Here is a 13148-nt window from a genome sequence, read left to right on the forward strand (position 1 = left end):
ACTCACGAAAAAAAGACCAGACTTACTGGCCTGAGAGAAACTGGAGAAACCCTGAGAGTATGGCCCCTGGACAGCCTTTTAGCTCAGAAATGAAGTCACTGCTTAGTTTACCCTTCAGCCAAAGATTAGGCAGGCCCATACACCAAAACAAGACCAAAGGGCACACCAACCCAGGGACAAGGACTAGAAAGCAGGAGGGGTCAGGAAAGCTTGTAATAGGGAACCCAGGGAGAGTATTGACATATCATGGGGTTGGTAACCAATATCACAAAACAATATGTGTACTAATTGTTTAATGAGAAGCTAGTTTGTTCTGTAAACCTTCATCTAAAGTACAATAATAAAAATAAATAAATTATAGACTTTATTCAGATTTTACTAATTTTTCCGTTAATGTCTGTTTTCTCCTTTAGGATTCAGTCTAGGAATAATAAATAATCCTGTATTTAGTTGTTATTTCTCCTTAAAAAAAAGAAAAAAAAAATTTCTCCTTAGTCTCCTCCAATTTGTGATAGTTCATAGTCATTCTTTACAAGGTTGGCTAAATGTAGGAGAAAATGCTACTTTGTAGTTTCTTTTTACTTATCTTTTTATCAGGAGCATTTTTCAATATAGTTACCTAAGTTTAGTCAACCTTGTTATGGTAGAAAAAATGTTTGTTTTCTGCCCTTGTAATTAGGATTGCATCTACTATACATGACCAGATAAATTATGGATTAGATACTGTAGGAGTTCTTGAATAGTTCTTGGTAAGAGCTCAAAGGCTGGTAACCAAGAGGTCAGCAGTTCTAATCCACCAGCCGTTCCTGGGAAACCCTATGGGGCAGTTCTACTCTGTCCTATAGGGTCTCTGTGAGTTGGAATCTACTCAACGGCAATGGGCTTGGTTTATACGTTTGTCACTCAACAGTGAATTCAATGTTATATTCTCTACTGGTTGAAGCAATAAAAAATGAATTAAAAAGTCCTCTCTTTTAAGAAGGAATTTTCCTTTTTGGTAGAGGGCCCATCCCGTTGAAGGAGAAAGGTAATACAGTTCCCTATGTTGGCTCTCCTGCTGCAGGTGTCCTGTCTGCACACATACAAAGCAAGTTCTCAGCATTCCTGGGTGTGTCTTGGTTCCTGAAGTATAGGTAGTGGTCTGGCCTTCCAGCTGCCATAGGTCCTACCTAGTTTAATGTAGAAGACTGCCTAAGAAAAGTTTTGCACCTCCCTGCCCCTTTTTATTTACCAGCAAAGGAAACAGAAAAGAATCAACTAGGGAGATGGTAGGAGAACCAAAGGGAGTGTGCCCTAGAAACCAAGTAAAGAAAGTTTCAAGAAGGAGATAGCAACCAGTTGTGTGCTAGGACTAGAAATACAGCCCTCACAGAGCCTGCATTCTAGTGAGAATATCCAGACAACAAACAATACAATTAAATATTTCGTTTGTCAAATGGTGATAAATGTTTCGGAGAAAAATAAGGCAGGGTAAGGGAGATAGGGAATGCGGATGAAGGGTATTCTATTTTATATAGAGTGTCAGGGGAGGCCTCCCTGGTAAGGTGTGTTTGAGCGAAGACCTGAAGGAAAAAAGAAGTCTGAACATGTCATTTCTGGGCAAGACTATTTTGGACAAAGTGAATGGCAAGGACAAAGGTCCTAAACTTGTTTGGCACATCCAAGAAAGCAGCAGTAAGTCTTGTGTGACTGGGGTAAAACCAGTGAAGAAGTCATTGGTACGTGATGAGGACAGAGAGGTAGTGGGAGACCAGATCATGTAGACCATTGTAAGGAGATTGGCTATGACTATTGTTGTTTTGAGAGTAAGACTCGAGGCAGGGAGACCAGTGAGGAGGCTAGTGAAATAACCCAGATGAGAGCTGATGTTGCTTCCAGCCAGAGTGATAATAGTGGAGGATTTGAGAAGTACTTAACCAAAAACCCGAAGCTGTTGCCACCAAGCCTATTCCAACTCTTAGCGACCATGTAGGATAGAGTAGAATTTGCCCCATAGGGTTTCCAGAGCTTTAAATCTTTATGGAAGCAGGCTGCCACATCTTTCTCCCACGAAGCAGCTGGTGGGTTCCAACCACGGACCTTTTGGTTTGCAGCTAAGCACTTAACCACTGTGTCACCAAGGCTCCTCTGAGAATGGTTAGATTCCAGATGGATTTGGAAAGTAGACCAACCAGTATTTGTTGATGGATTGAATGTGAACTGTGAAAGGGGAGTCTAAGATGTCTCTCAACTTTTTGGCATGAGTAATTTGGAAAATAGATGTGGAAGATTGTGGACAGAGCAATTTGGGGGCAGATGGCACGAAGATCAGGAGTTTGAAAGCCTATTAGACATCCAAGTAGACTGGTTAAATTGTCAGTTGGAAATACAAATACAGAGTTCAGGAGTGAGCCAGAGAGGACTTGAGCTATCAATTTGGGAGTTGTTAGCCTTTAAATGGTATTTAAATGGGACTGGATGAGATCAGCTTTGTGACTCCTGAAGAGATCAGAGGACTGAGCCCTGGGGCACTCCAACATTTAGACTTTGGGGAGATAAGGAAGAGCTAGCTAATGACTGAGCGTAGAGCCTTGGATTTAGCAACAATATTTTCTGTGTTTTTTTTAAGAACAGTTTTAGTGGAGTGGTAGGAATGATCTCAAAACAAAATGCAAGGAGAAGAATTGGAGACAGTGAGCATATATGTTCCTTCCAGAAATTCTGCCGTGGGGCAGCAGAGAAATGGGATAACAGCCAGAGGGAATGTGGGGTTGAAAAGGTTTTTGTTTTAAATAAGAGATATTAAAGTATATCTCCGTAATGCTGTATCTTAATGGATCCAGTACCAAGCGACTTGCCGGCAAGTCGATTCCAACTGATAGCGACCCTATAGGACAGAGTAGAACCACCCCATCGGGTTTCCAAGGCTGTAAATCTTTACAGAAGCAGACTGCCACATCTTTCTCCCATGGAGTGGCTGGTGGGTTCAAACTACCGACCTTTTGGTTAGCAAGCAAGCACTTAACCACTGTGCCACCAGGGCTCCTTCATGATCTAGTAGATAGGGAGAAGTTGATGATGCTGGAAGGAGAGGAAAAAACTGCTGTAGCCATGCCCTTGAGTAAGCAAATGGGATGGGATAGAGAGGTTGGCCTTAGAAGCGTTCACAGTTAATTCTTCAATAGCTGCAGCTGCAGACAGTGAGTGGCGGGAGCTTGTAGAAGTCATCTTTGTTTGTATTTCTCAGACAATAGGGAGCAAAATTATCATCTAATGAGTGAGGATAAAACCAGACTAAGCCCGTTGCTGTCTAGTTGATTTCGATTCACAGCAAACAGAGTAGAACTGAGTTCCATAGGGTTTTCTTGGCTGTAATCTTTATGGAAGCAAATTGGCAGGCCTTTCTTTCACGGTGCCATTGAGTGGGTTTGAACTGCCAACCTTTCAGTTAGTAGTCTCATGCAAACCATTTGTGCCACCAAGGGACCTGCTCGTTGCTGATGTTGTTGTTGTAGTTGTGTGCCGTCAAGTCGGCACCAACTCATAGCAATCCTATAGGACAGAGTGGAACTGCCCCATAGGGTTTCCGAGGAGCGGCCAGTGGATTCTAACTGCCAGACTTTTCGTTAGCAGCTGAGCTCATAACCACTACGCCACCAGGGCTCCTAGTTGCTAATAAAAAAATAGGTCCCCAGAAAAGGGCATTATCTCATTCATCGAAAGGAAGCTTCCCCCAGTATCTAGGTGCCATGTTTGAATAGAATTTATTTTTATTTCCAGTCATGTTGGTTCTTCCAAAATTGTTCTAATAATACCTTTCATCGGATGGTTTTTGCCCTCACACCCTAGCACTGTAATCATTTAGGGCCTATTTGTACGAAGGTCTTAGATGTCTCATAAGCCTATATTCCTGAAATCTTTATACATCTCTTCTACAAGGTCAGTTGATATCTCTTTGGTTACCTGGAATTTTAAAGTCATGCCTTGTCAAGATTTGGACGAGATGAAGAAAGCATTTTATTCCAGGTTGGGCATCAATGGAACGGAAACCCTGGTGGTGTAGTGGTTAAGTACTACAGCTGCTAACCCAGGGTCAGCAGTTCAAATCTACCAGCCGCTCCTTGGAAACCCTATGGGGCAGTTCTACTCTGTCCTATAGGGTCGCTATAAGTCAGAATCGAACAGATTAAGCAACACTTAGAAACAGTTAAAAATAAGTAACAAAGCCACCAGACTGTACCTGTGAGACTGCTTTAATAAGCAGCTTGTCACAAATTCTTCAATTTTAAGTGTTCGTATTAGTTCTTACATCGTCATATATTTGATAAAAAGCATAATTGAGTAGAAAAGTATGCTAATCTTCAGCTGAAGGAGTCGGACGCCTGGTTATTTCCACCACATGGCCATAAATAAGGCGCCATTTCGCACTCGCTGGCTGTTTTACCTTAATTGCGAGCAAAATATTTAGGAAAAAAAAATCACATAACCCAAAAACCCAGTGAATAGCTTATAAAATTTTATTAAATATTTCATAGGACACCCCGTATAACCTTTCGAAGGCAGCGTTTTGCAATTTTAGGATATTTCTGACCATGTATGTACTTTTTATTAATTACAGCCTGTTTCCTATGGCTATAATGTGGTTTAAAAATCTGTGTTCTGTTAGTAGAGAAGTTAAATGAGCAGTTTGTATGCATTACTTGTTACCGAGGAGCACAATTTTCCATAGTATTCCTTCTACCAAATTGTACTAACTGTATTCAGAGTATATAAGAATATTACGAAGATAACACAGTTCATATCACAAATTATCCTCAATGTGGCATGCGAGTAACTGATCTGGGTCCAAGTTTATTTTCCTTGCTATGTTTAATCTGCATAATTACAGTCTTGTTGACTTTCAATTTCCTTCAAGCAGATAAGCCCTTTGAAAACCAAACGTAGTCATTTCTCCCTGCCCAAAAAAGAAAAAAAAAGGATTTTAAAAAGAGAAAAACTTGCATCAGTTTAAGGCTATTTTCTGTTTGATACGGCTTCAAGGAGCTGTTAGGTACGGGAAAAATTTGAACAAATGTGGTTACTTTTGCTTCTCCTACCTAGTATGAGCCACTTGTGTGATGCGCCTGCTGCCAACAGTAAGGTGTTACTAGCTGTATTAACAGAAGGGTAGCATGCTAACAGTAGGAAGACATCGTCTCATCATATTACTTTGGCCATAGCTAAAATATTGTGCGTATTTTTGGTTACCTTATTTTTTATAGAAGAATACTTATAAATTGTAACGTATCTAAGGGTAGAAAAGGACCTGTATATTGTGTCATGAAAGGAATAGTTCAAAGCACTTGGAATGTTTTTCCCATGTAACTCCAGAGGAAAGAGCTTGAAGCAATAGGAAAGCAAATTTAAGTCAACATAAAAACCAAAACCACACCAAACCCACCGCTGTCAAGTTGATTCCAACTTATAGCTACGCCATCGAGTTTCCAAGGCTGTAAACCTCTACAGAAGCAGACTGACACATCTTTCTCTCGCCAACATAAAGAAAAAAATTTCTAAAAATAAGAGCTGCCCAGCAATGCAATGGTTACCTCATGAACTAGGAAAATCTCACTTACTGAAATTATTCAAATAAAGGTTGGGTATAAAATGCTTCACTGATCCTGTGTTTCGGAAGAAATACAATGAATGAGATCTGGACCCACGGGATATAGGAGACAGTGAGAAAACACACACATAAACGCAAACATGTACACACATATACCAGGAGTAGCAAGTATGCACTAAAGCTGAAGGATATAAACAATGCAAAGAAGAAATTACTAACCTTTGTACATCTGAGGACTTCATCAACAAAGTGAATACGCAATGTACAGATTGGGAGAAAGTTTTTGGAAACATATATTGAATAAAATTTTAGTATCTAGAATATATAAAGAACTCCTACAACTTACAATAAAAAGACAAGCAATTCAATCAAAAAATGGACACAGAACTTGAATAGATATTTCACCAAAGAAGTATACAGTTGGCCAACAGGCACATGAAAATATGCTTAACGTCATTAGTCACTAGGGGATATGTATACACATGTATGTGTGTGTGTATATATATATATGTAATTTTAAAAAGTATGTAAAAAAACAAAAAACCCACTGTCGTTGAGTCGATTGCAACTCATACAACTCGATAGTGTTTCAAGGCTGTAAATCTCTTCGGAAGCAGACTGCCACATCTTTCTCCCATGGAGCCTCTGGGGATTTTGAACGGCTGACCTTCTGGTTAGCAGTCAAGCGCTTTAACCACTGCACCACCAGGGCTCTCTCTCTCTATATATATCCATCCACAATAAAAAAAAAAGTTATTGGAAGATGTCAATGTGGAATGGATTCATTGTGGAATATAATCAATTTATTTGTTGAAGATAAGGGAAGAGTTGTCAGTTGGGGACGGGATGTGTAAGGGAGCTACCCCAGATGTGGGAGGACTGGAATGAACACATGGATATGGGGACAGCTCATGCAGGCACTTTAGTGAGACAAAGGCAGGTGAGGTAGATGGAATAGGGAAGACCCCCACATCAGAGGCTAAGTCTTCATCCAGTGCTGCAGAGCTGGGAATGGGGCACAGTGAGTATGTTCCAAGACTTCAGTGAATCGTGGTAATCAGGATGGAATGCGAAGCACTGGTTGGAAAACAAGAGTTCAGCATTTTATTAAAAGAGACAAAGGATTAAAGAAGTGATATCATATCTCTAACCTAAAAAAAAAAAACCAAACCTGTTGCCATCAAGTCGATTCCAACACATAGTGACTCTGTAGGTCAGAGCAGAACTGCCCTGTAGAGTTTCCAAGGAACGCCTGGTGGATTTGAACTGCTGACCTTTTGGTTAACAGCCGTAGCACTTAACCACTGTGCCACCAGGGTTTCCATCTCCAACCTAGAGAGCTACAAAGATGGTAGTATGCCCAACTGTGCTGGGAAAATCGGAAGTGAAAAATGAGGAGCACCTATATGGGATACAACTTCATAGCCACAGTGGGCCATGTGACTGTGGCCATGTACGTGTACTTTGCAAGAGTGAGAAATACTTGTTTTGGAAACAAACTTCTTTGAGGCTAGAAAGAATTCTGAGAATCACATACGATGAGATAATATTATTTTTCATGGATGAAGAGAGTATTATGGTGGAATGTGCTTTGATTTTTTACAGATATTCTTTTTTTTTGGCCTATTATTCATGTGACTGACCCCTGGCACATATTTTCAAAATAATTGATTTATTTGGGATACAAAGGAAAAAGCTGTCTGATCTACATTGTATTCTGAAGTTCTAAGCCATGCCTTTTTTGTTTGTTTTGTTTCTTTTTAAATAGTGTCATTCTATAAGTTGAAAACTACCAGGTAAATCAAGGAAAGGACCGTGATTATATTTACAATCAGAGAGCTCTAAAGGGCCATTTCCTTTGACCCTACAGCAAGTATCAGCTTGCTCTGATTATAAGATAAAACATGTAATTGGCCAGTTGTCATTTTTTGAGAAAATTTAAGCAATCATCTGTTACCCTAAAATACTTTTTAGGGACAATTTAGAGGTTTTTATTGGCAGTTTACATTTGAAATTAGAATTTTTATATTGGAGATGTAAAACTAGACTTTTAAAATTATTTTCTGTATTTCTTAGGGTTATAGCTATTATTGAAACAAAAGATTGTATTCCTTCATTTTGAAAACTTGGACCTAATAGAAGTTTTCCTTCTTTTCCTTGATGTGATTATTCAAGTTTTCTATTAAAGTTAGAGGCTTTTCACTTTCAGCATATAGGTTTTTTTTTTTTTTTCACCCCCATGTTAGGAGCTATAAAGAAAAGCCATAATACTGGAATATGATATTAGTATTGTTGACTAAAATCCTTATTCTTAACATTGAACTTACTTAGGAAATAGAAAATAATCTGAATATTTTTGTTTTCTTTTAGGTCTTCGGATAACTGTGCTTCTGACATCCTTCCTCATGGTTTTGGGAACTGGTCTAAGATGCATACCTGTATCAGACTTAACACTTAAAAGAAGGTAAATCCTATGAATAACTTCAAAAATGTTTCCCACATTTTTCTTTTTTTATTATGAGTATATTTGTGTTTGGGTAAGGCTTTTAGAGAACGGTTCCGTTTTTAAAGGGATGAATTAAAAAAAAACAAAACCCATTGTCATCGAGTCGATTCTGACTTACGGCAACACTATAGGACAGAGTAGAACTGCCCCATATGGTTTCCAAGGAGTGGCTGGTAGATTTGAACTGCCGACCTTTTGGTTAGCAGCCGAGCTCTTAACCACTGTGGCACAAGGGTCATTTTGAGAGAAGCACTTTTTTTCTCCTACATGATAATTAATTCAGAGGACATTTGTTAGATGTTATATACAAGATACTATAGTAGCTGTTGTAGAAATAAAAAGAGGACAGGTTAATCCTCATGCTATCTAGGACCTGCAATAACTGTGGGAAAATAATAGTATAACATGAGCGAGAATACTATAGTTAATGCCATAAGCCCAAAACCAAACCCATTGTCGCCAAGTCAATTCCAACTCATAACAACCCTATAGGATAGGGTAGAATTTTTCTACTTCATAGGGTTTTCAAGGCCATAACATTACTGAAGCAGACTGCCACACCTTTCTCTCACAGAGTTGCTGGTGGGTTCGAACCACCGACCTTTCGGTTAGCAGCCAAGCACCTTGGCACTGTACCACCAGAGCTCCTTAATTAATGCCATAGAAGAGGTATAAAATTGCCCCAAGACTGAGAGAAGTTTTGGCTGAGGTTATCAGCAAGAAGAGTTCATTCTTGAAGGAACTCATAAATAAACTCGGCATTGAAGGATGAGTAGAATTTTGGTAAGTATAGTTAGGGCAAGAATAGGGTGGGGGAACAGCAGGTGTGAAGGCATGGAAGCAGGTAAGCACAGGCCTTCTCTGGAACAGGCAGGTAGTTTATCATTTGTGCGCAGCAGTATTTCTGCAGCTGGCGTTCATGGGTTTATTCTCAGGGAGTATGAAGTATATGAAGACTTCAAAATTCTGTTTCATTTGGTTATAGTATTCAAAATTATTTTACCAGTAATAATCTGCAATTAAAAGATGCTTTTATTGACCAAGATGTCAATTCTTAAATAGTGTTTTTCAAACTGGAGTCCTTGGATATGACCTTGAGAGTCATTGGGAAATTTTTTTCCTTTAACCAGAACCCTTAAGTTACTCAAGTTTAGAAAACACTGGTCTAGAGTATAAGGCATAAGAATGGGATATAAAGAGATGAGGTTAGAAAAGGGTATCCTGGTTAGGAAGGCTCTTGATACCATCCTGAAGAATTGCATTTTCCTCACGAGACTGTTGAGAGCTACTTAGGTTTTAATCGGAGCAGCAATAGGATCAGACCTGTGTTGGGTAAACTACTAATGTGAGGTATGTAGGGTTGATTACGGTGGTTAGAGACTGCTGGCAGGAGACCAGGAAAGGTGCCATGAGAGCCCAAGTTGGAGTCGTTCTTTTGTTTGTAGTTTCATTTATCAGTTCATTCATTCGACAAAATTTACTGAACTTCTGCTTTGGGCCAAACTCTCTTCTGGGCATTGGGAATACAGCAGACAAAAATCTCTACCTCTTAGAGTTTATATTCCCATCAGGGAGACTGATAATAAACTAGGTAAATAAGTCAACTATATTGTATGTTAGATAGTGATAAGTGCTGTGCAGAAAAAAATAAAATAGGGAAAAAAGGTTTGAAATGTCGGAGGAAGAATGGTGAAATTTCCAAAAGAATGGCCAGGGAAAACCTTACAGAAAAATAAGTTTTTTGAGTAAAGACCTAAAGGAAGTAATGGACGATCAGTAGCTAGGGGACAAGCATTCTGGCAGAGAGAGCAGTGAGTGTAAAGGGCGGAAGGGAGGAGACACCTGGTAGGGAGCCTGGTGTGGCTGGAGCCCAGAGAGTGACTTTCTGGGATGGGTGGTAGAAAATGAGATCAGAGCAGTTAGGGGCAATGGTGGGAGTATAGGACCAGATCCTTGAAGAGCTCGTCAGCTACTATAAGAACTTCAGCTTTTTCCTGAGCTAGGAACTCACTGGAGGTTTGAGCTGAGGAGTGACGTAATCACAGGCTGCTATATTGGGAGCAGATTGACATTGGAGGTCAAAGCTAGACCAGTTTGGAAATTAGAACAATAATTCAGGTGAGTTGATGGCGGTTTGGGCCAAGATGGTGGTGGTGGGGGTGTTCCATGCTGTCGAGACAGTTCTGACTGATACCGACCCTATGCACAACAGAATGAAACACTGCCCAGTCCTGCGCCATCCTCATGATCGTTGTTATGCTTGAGCCCCTTGTTGTAGACACTGTGTCAATCCATGTCATTGAGGGTCTTTCTCTTTTTTGCTGACCCTCTACCAAATATGATGTCCTTCTCTAGGGACTGATCCCTTCTGACAACATGTCCAAAGTATGTGACACGTAGTCTCACTATCCTTGTTTTTAAGGAGCATTCTGGCTGTATTTCTTCCACGACAGATTTGTTTGTTCTTTTTGTAGTGCATGCTATATTCAATATTCTTTGCCAATACCATGATTCAAAGATGTCAATTCTTCTTGTCTTCCTTATTCATTGTCCAGCTTTCACATGTATATGAGGCAATTGAAAACACCATAGGTCGGGTCAGGCACACCTTAGTCTTTAAGTTGACATCTTTGCTTTTTAACACTTTAAAGATTTTGCAGCAAATTTGCCCAATGCAATGCATCATTTGATTTCTTAGCTGCTGCAACCATGTGTGGATCCAAGTAAAATGAAATCCTTGACAACTTTAGTCTTTTCTCCATTTATCATGATGTTGCTTGTTGGTCCAGTTGTGAGGATTTTTGTTTTCTTTATGTTGAGGTGTCATCCATACTGAAGGCTGTGGTCTTTGATCTTCATCAGTAAGTGCTTCAAGTCCTCCTCACTTTCAGCAACCAAGGTTGTGTCATCTGTGTAATGCAGGTTGCTAATGAGACTTCCTCCAATCCTGATGCCCCGGTCTTCGTGTCGTCCAGCTTTTCAGATTATTTGCTCAACATGCAGATCGAGTAAATATGGTGAAAGGATACAACCTTGACGCCCACCTTTCCTGACTTGAAACCGTGCGGTATCCTGTTGTTCTGTATGAACAGCTGCCTCTTGATCTATGTACAGGTTCTTCATGAGCACAATTAAGTGTTCTGGGATTACCATTTTTCATAATGTTATCCACAATTTGTTTGGATCCACACAGTCGAACGCCTTTGCGTAGTCAATAAAACACAGGTAAACATCTTTGTGGTGTTCTCTGCTTTTAGCTAGGGTCCATCTGACATCAGAAATGATATCCCTGGTTCCACATCCTCTTCTGAATCCAGTTTAAGGTTAACAGAGCTAGGGAACAGAAGAGGGAGGAGTGGATTTTAGGAACAAGATCTTGACTTCGGTTTGGAACAGAATTTTACAATTTGATATAAATGCCGTTTGTTTTTTAAACGTGCTCTCTTTCTAGAAAATTTAGGCTATAAGTATTTCGTATTTTAAAAGAAAGACAGCAGACTCATATGGGTTACTGTGGAAAACTGGGCATCATTTCCCAACTTCTGTGTTAGATCCTAACAGATGAGTTTCGTTATTGTGTTTGAGGTACTCTCAATATTTCCAACATCCACGTTTCTCTCAGCACACGTTTCAGCATACGCTTAAATTGAACAATACGTTCTTTAAAAATGCCTCTTAATATTTTGTTAGCTTTTCCTCTGTTCAGGGCCACCCATACTACTCCTTCTCTCTTCCCTGATAACCTTTTGTATCCCTTCCAGATATAAACTTCTAGGAATAGCAGAGTTCACTCTCTGTCTCGATGGAGAATTGTTATGAAAAAGAAATAGAACACGTGAAGAAAGGTAAATAAAATGTAGGAGCAATAAAAAAAGGTGTAAAGAGTTCAGAAAGACTGGATCTTTCATTAAAAGAGGGTAGAAATTGAATTTCTCCATCCTCGTGTGTTCACCTGTAAAGAACGGTAAGAGTACCATCCCTTTGAAATAAGACTGCGTTTCGCGTTCACACACTATTCTTCTAAGCAGTTTTTAACAGTGCATGTTGCAGCTATAAAATGAGAATGTCATCGTTGGAAATGCATTTTTTCCTAGCAGGTTTAGCAGATAGTCGCTTTTAAGCTTCAGTCTCTATCCGACACTGAGCAGGAAGGGGTAGAGGCCTTTAATATGCATTTAGCCAGCACGGAAACGATGTAGCAGTCTGTGTTTTGTGCCCCTGTTTCACTTGGACCCTTTCAGGCTTCTGATCCAGCCTTCTGGAATGGTGCCCCTGAACCCCTGAGTTCTGTATCTCGGCTCCCATAAGCAGCTTTCCAACAAGCCCTTTCCTCAGTCAGAGGTCTTCTTACCGCCTCCCTAATGCTGGTCTACCTCTGCCTCATATTAATATTTCTTTTATCCACATAGTGTCGATGAAGATTCAGAAACTGACTTTGTTACTTTTTATTAACCTCATAGATAAGTAAGGAATTTAGAATAATGCATTAAAAAATATTTCTTCTAAAATCTAGAAGCAAATCATACAAAAAAATTATAGATGGCATTTGTTTGTAGCAATGGGTGGCGTTACTCTATAGTGTGAGATGTAGTATTGCATGCCCAGCAAACAATTTAGAAGGTCCTGGAAGGTGGGCTGAGAGTAGTGAGTTGTACCTGCCCTTAAGCATAGGGTATCCGGTGATTCCCGTAACATGTGCCATATCGTCTTTCAATTCACAGTAATTTTCATTAGTGTTAATACTAGATAACATTTCCTAACCTGCAGGAGATAGATAGTATTTTCTAGAAATACACTCCATTCAGAAATGCTTTGCAGCTGGCAAAATTACATTTAAAATGACCGTAACGGTAAATGATTTTGTGACAACTCTTTGGCTATCGAGGGGGAAAAAATGAAGAAAAAGAAGTTCTATCTCTGTTTTACTACTTAAGCAGTTTCAGTGGGATCAAAGATTTAAATGTAAAAAATGAACCTTAAAAATGTTAGGAAAAAATTAGATCATTTTTAATATTCTTAGAGTGGAGAAATCTTTCCAACTAAGATACAAACCTCAGA

General features: G+C 39.6%; 1 protein-coding gene across 3 annotated transcripts in view; it reads left to right on the plus strand.

The window, feature by feature from the left end:
* Positions 1-13148, plus strand: part of SLC49A4 (solute carrier family 49 member 4) — a 98463-nt gene that overhangs the window by 4288 nt on the left and 81027 nt on the right. For all 3 annotated transcript variants that reach the window (XM_049878239.1, XM_049878229.1, XM_049878220.1), the window contains exon 2: positions 7955-8048. In XM_049878239.1, coding sequence (XP_049734196.1) covers positions 7955-8048 — 94 coding nt within the window. The remainder of the gene's footprint in view (positions 1-7954; positions 8049-13148) is intronic.

This window comes from Elephas maximus, chromosome 1 (assembly GCF_024166365.1).
Source record: "Elephas maximus indicus isolate mEleMax1 chromosome 1, mEleMax1 primary haplotype, whole genome shotgun sequence".
NCBI classification, from domain to species: Eukaryota; Metazoa; Chordata; class Mammalia; order Proboscidea; family Elephantidae; genus Elephas; species Elephas maximus.